The sequence below is a fragment of the Merops nubicus genome, unplaced genomic scaffold (assembly GCF_000691845.1).
Source record: "Merops nubicus isolate BGI_N331 unplaced genomic scaffold, ASM69184v1 Scaffold49415, whole genome shotgun sequence".
NCBI lineage: Eukaryota > Metazoa > Chordata > Aves > Coraciiformes > Meropidae > Merops > Merops nubicus.
The window spans coordinates 23,138-29,137 of NW_008611260.1; the positions used below are offsets into that span (position 1 = coordinate 23,138).

General features: G+C 36.5%; 1 protein-coding gene across 1 annotated transcript in view; it reads right to left on the reverse strand.

The window, feature by feature from the left end:
- Positions 1-5,993, reverse strand: part of LOC103773772 (cortactin-binding protein 2-like) — a gene marked incomplete at its 3' end in the record, with an annotated part of 28,031 nt that extends 22,038 nt beyond the window's left edge. The window contains exon 1 of the mRNA XM_008941149.1: positions 5,252-5,993. Coding sequence (XP_008939397.1) covers positions 5,252-5,771 — 520 coding nt within the window. The remainder of the gene's footprint in view (positions 1-5,251) is intronic.
- Between the last annotated feature and the right edge of the window lie 7 nt (positions 5,994-6,000).

Genomic DNA, 6,000 nt, shown 5'->3' on the forward strand with positions numbered 1-6,000 from the left:
TTGTTAATGCAAATGAACAATTTCATTTAAAAAAAGGTTAATGTGAAACTTGCTATGAACTGTCAGAGCAGCTGGATGTCTCAAAAATAGTATGTTATTAAAACTCAGAACCTACCAAAAGTTTTATACAAGTTTTAATTTAATTGCTGATATGCTGGGAATGTTTTCTAAAGTATCTAAAGAAATGTTTCCACAACAAAATACTTATATTCATACAGAATTTAATTCTCTTTTAGATTCTCAGTGCACACTTTAGTATTTATATATTCACCTGCAATTATACAGATAAACTGCAGAGAGCTCTTACTCATTTTAAGTGCCTTTCAATAAGTTTGCAAAATAAAGTAGAAATAATTTACAGAAATAATACAGAAATAAATTATTATTGAACTGTACCTTAAAGTTCTTTCTACTCAGTAATACTTAATGTATTATAAAATGCTTGAGTGTGAGTGAATAACGGTTATATAAAATTTACAAGTGAAAGCATTCAAGTCACCCTGTCAAAAAATCATATTCAATTCAAAGCTTTGAAAGCTCAGGAGTTATCTCAATTACTTATAAGCTTTAGTAGGGAGTTTGTTAAGAATATGAAGTTTTCTGCATAAGGCATAGAAAATTTTGTGCATTCTTCCTTGATCAAGGACTGCAAGAGAAAACAGGAGAAAGATTTTTTTTTTCTTATTTTCGCTAATACTACTAGAAAATCCACATTATATTTTTTCTTTAATAAAAAACTTTGTATTCTGTGGCCACACAAACTATTATACAAGGCTGAAATGTGATACCAGAAAGCAAGTTTATGCAGCTTTTACTGTGGTTTTGCAACACCTAAGACTGAGAGAAGCTGCAGGGCATTGTCTTCAGCTCCATCAAAGCGAGCAAGTGCTAGCCAATCATATATGTATTTAGTATTTCCAGTATTTGAGGACAGTTAATTCTTACAAAATCCCCAAAGGCCTGAAGGACAACTTTTGTTCTTCTTTCCCATTATGAAAGTGTTTTTATTTTTCCAACTTTTGGTTCTTCGCAACTAACTGTGCTGCAGCTGTTGCTATATACATATTAACATCTTTAAAATGGTACTTGTTAGTTCTTACTGTCTTGCCATGGTAGTTAACGGATAGCAGACATTGCTTGGGTGGCAATCCAGATACTAACATTCTTTGTCCAAGTTATACTGGAATATCTGGGGGAATATGGGGAGCCTGACACTAAGCTTTAAGCATGAAGTTCAGTTTGCCAAGAGGTTTTGTAGTACGAACGGTATTTCTGGGTTCCTTTCCTTATGGAAAATGTACAAGTGTTTTTTTGTTGTTATTGTTTTATTTTTCCCTTTTTTTTTAAAATTTTGTTTGTTTTCTTTAAAAGCAATAATCATTAACAGAAATGCCAAATGCTTTTGTGACATATGTGGTACTTTAACCTTCATTTCAACTCCTTAAAATTAAAAATATGTTTTTGCTATTCATTGATGAAATTCATTATAACAGATTACCATTAGGTGAAAATATTCTACTGAAAAACGTACAAAAACCAGGTAATAACATAAATGTAACTTTGGCTTCTATTATGTAAAGCAATATAATAAAGCTGAATTCATGCAACAAAATACACTGAGAACATACCAATCAATAAGGTACACTGTTACAGATGCAAAAAGTTAGGAATCATGAAGCATTTGTGAAAGCTTGTAGGGCATGCAAGTGATGAAGGGCAGAGGGACAGACAAAAACAGCTTCTGGCATCAGCTTCAGAATGTGAGATGGTTAATTTCAGAGCCCAGATCAGTTCCTGCCCTCCCCCCCCGATATTAGAAGCCAATTGTAGAGACAGAACACATCAATCACTATAGAAGTGAGCAAAATAAAAAAAACATACTTCATTGAAGAGTGACACAGAAAGCACAAAACCAAGAGGAAAGTGGAAGCAGAAGTCCCAGGGGTATGAAAATCCAACTGCCTACATTCGTTTCCATTTTGAAGTCTTACAGCCATTGAAATGTAGAAATCCAAACAGAGCAGAAGTATTTTGGCACCAGTTCAAAGGCTGCTGAAGTTAATGAAAACACTGTCACAGGTTTTGAAACAGGCCATAAATGTTCACTGTAATTTCTCTATGTGCAGTCTGTTCAACATTAACGACAAAAGCTGGTGTCTTTTCTTCCCAAGGATGAAAAGAGTGACATACGGTACAATGCCCCCTCTCTGAAAGAAGGTATCATCACATTAATTTAGCAGAACACGTAACTGAAACAACTGGTCCTCTGACTTCAAGTTTGCTCTCAATAGTTGCTCCTTCTAGAACCAAGACACTCCTTTACTACGAATTGCTGCTGAAACAGTCTTAAAGCATTCTGAGCTAAACAGCAAACTGTTTTAAAATGAAATCACTTTAGTGATTGTGCTATAAACAATTCTGCTGACTCCACAGGAAGAAGAAAAACATTAATTTATTGACAAAAAAATATAAAAAAGGAGGGGTTTTTAATCTCTTTTTTAATATGTTTTTCACTGTTGTTTAAAAATATTAGCAAATTCTGATGGAAGCTCTCTATTATACAATAAAATATAAATAAGATTTCACCATGCTCTCCTTTAACAGAAAGTAAAATTGAAATTCTAAACCCTCTCTAAAAAAAAAAAAAAGTAAATAAGCCAGATTAAAATAAACGAGAACATTAGTAAAACTTACTGAATTTGTGCCTAGAGGGGATGAAAATACAGATATGGAAAGAAGGTTTCAGTAGCATTTGTAGTTTGTACTTGTTAGGATGCTGCTCACCTCAAGAAAAGTCATACTACAAACCGAAGTGACATGAATTCAGGCACTACTGACCACATTATTTTAAATTGGTTTATCTTTTCTAAGACAAAGTCTATTTTCATATATATTTATAAAATCTGTTTTTCTTTTATCAGCATAACATTTTGAAGGAAATCTGTTTCCATACTGGGATAACATCTGTTGCTCAAAGTTTATTTTGTTATCCAGTTTGCCAGAACACTTGGCAAAGTGTCAAATGTTCAGAGAAAAGACTATGAGGGGATTAAATGAATTAAAATGTTTCCACCCCTTCCAAAAACAAGTGAATGGTGTGTAAGTGAACAAAGGCAATCTGAACACACAAAACAGCATGATTTTAAAAAACTAACAGTTTTTGACAAAAATCCTATCTTTGAGACTTGTCTCTGAGAGGTGACACATTTCATAAGAAACAGAAATTGACTTGAGTCCAGTGGTGGAGAAGTCCTATTTAAAAGGCTGGTTGTTGTCCTGCGAAAGAGAGTTTATACTTTGAAGCACAAACTAAAGCAGTAACACACTATATGGAGTTATGAAGTATACGGACTACATGGAGTTATGAAGTCAAGTGGTGGTAATTTCATTTTTAAGACAGAATATTTACCTTTTATAAAGAGTGATAAAAAAAATGTCTTAGATGATCAGCAAACAACATCTAGTTAATTTAAGATTAACTGAAATACACTGCCTAATTCATTCTGGTAGGATTTGTGGAAGACAGCCTCTTGCCTAAAAAACTATTCACTTTGAAGCTTATTTTGCCAAAAAACTGTTTTACATGTGTTAATAAAATACTGATTTTTTTTTTTTTGTTTTTTTTTAAATTAAATTTGAATTCTCTTATGAAGCCTAATAGCACCTGAAGGCAAATGAGGTTTGGAGAATATCTGGAATATTGGGAGACTAATGATCGATCTGACATGGCAATCCGATTCAGCAAGGAATAAGAATTTAAGATGAAAATTCAGGACATTTGTATGAAAATCAGCAAACTAAGAGGTGGCCATTAAATCTCACAGCTGTTAACTCTGAGAAGTAGTAGACAAATGAAAGATAAGTCTTCTGAGTTCATAGTTTCATAGCAGAGTTCAGAAAGGAGAGGATTCTGACAATACGGTGCCACAGTCAAAAACATGACCAGGTTACTACAGAAATGTTTAGAAAGCCTTCAGTGAAGTGGAATGGGAATAAAAATTCCTTGATAACGTGAACCCTGGAATCACCCTTATATGCAAGTTTGCCACGTGCTGCTTTTGGAACAGCTTCACTTAGACTGGCGAGTTCAGCTGCCTTGTCAGAGGTAGGTGCAGCTACCAACACAAAGTGGTTGGTTGTGTGATGGAAGCAGACCAACTGTGCAGGGGTTTTATACCCTATCAATGATGACACAGGGACTGAAGTTATTGAGTACTGAAATACTGTAACTGAACTGAGAAAAAGTGTTGAAAGTCTCAGACTATTCAAACATTCATCAATGACGAAGACATAAAGTGTTCCATAACTGTGTGTCCATCTTCCTTAACGTAGCGCAATAAAGGCTAAAGAGGGGTTTCTACCTAATGTTCCATTGCTGTTGATTCCAGCAAAGAAATATGTTGAGAAAAAAGACTTACAGGAGATGTACAATTAACTGAAAGGTAGATCAGGGCCACCTTTGCTCATTTAGCTGTCATAAAGAAGGTATCCTGAAGTTGGCAGCACATTAGGCACACAAGTAAATCCCCACCGCAATGTAAAACAAACAGCAGACAGCAGCACTGATTCCAGACTTAGACTATCAACATAACACTTAGATTTTAACTCCAGCAGCAAATCTTTGCTGATATCTGAAGTAAACCTGTGAGATGCCACACACAAGTACTTAGAAAGCCTACAACTAAAACCAAAAAATAAAAATGGAACATATTCTATAGGTATGAAGTGATATATTTGAATCAGTGCTGTTATCCAGGCAATTCTATACTTTGATATGCAACCATCTAATGCCACAGGAGAATACAGCAGCCCCAGCTATGCCCTATTTTCTAAAAAAAAAAAAACCATGCTTTTTCTTCAAAAAGCATTTTGAAGTCCAAACTAACAGCATTCACACACACACAAAAAACCCAAACACCCCCACAAAAAAACCAAAAAGGAGTGTCTTTAATATATCATAACCTCCAGCCCACTTACTTAAAATGTTAGTCCTCTTACTTTTAAAAAAACCCTTCAATTTGGAGACCTCCTTGAGGAAGTAATATTATAACAAGTAATTTATAACATTACTAAATCAGCAAAAGAATTCCCATACCCCCGGAACGTAGGAAAAATACAAATGAAAATTTCACCTCTTAGAAAGTAAAAAAGAGAAAGGTATTAAAAGATAAATTAAGCCAATTAGAGACGTATAGGAAGACCAAAACATTCTTTTAGAGGGAGACAGTTTGTAGCATATCAATCCCTTTACCTGATGCTGTTACCAGGAGGCTGTCTGAATCACATGGTCTACAGGATGGAGCACTAACAGGGTTTATGGAGGAGCTACAGGCAATGGTGGTGGGAATGACAAAGGAATTTTCTGAACATGCAGGTTGGTTCAGTCCAGGGAAGTGGGAAGGCCAGGCACCCACCTGAGATGAGGCTATGGCTGGTATGGCACAGCCTGCAGGTGCCACAGATAAATCTATAGCAGGTTTTGGTGGCAGCTGAGGTGAGGATTTAGAAATAATTTCCTCATTTATTACCCTGATTCCTTGTGGTGAGCTTGAAAGAGGTGAGGTCACGGTTTTGCTGTCAGTTTTTGCACTCGTATTTGGGGATCGACTACTATCCATTAAAACTTTAAGCTGTGGGTGTGGTGGAGAAGGAGTTTGCGAAAGCCCTGGTTTTTTAGGAGGAATAGGCGGAGGATTTCCTCTGTCAATTCTTGACACGCTGGGAGTCTTTAAATTCGTTCTACCGACCGGGGGGTAAGTGCCAACCTCCATAGAATGCGACGCCCCCAGCCGCGACGGAGCGCCGCTCTGAGGGCCTGTAAATCTGGAAAGGACCTGGGTAACGGTGTTCCGAGCTACCTGTTTGGCAGCTAGGTTATCTCGGCTAGTAGGGGACACGTCCCTCGAGGGAGGGCTTTGGGTGGTGTTTCCGTTTTGGTCTTGCTCGTTCGCATTCGCTTGAAACTTAAACCTGGCCGCCTGGACCCGCGGGTTGAGGCCT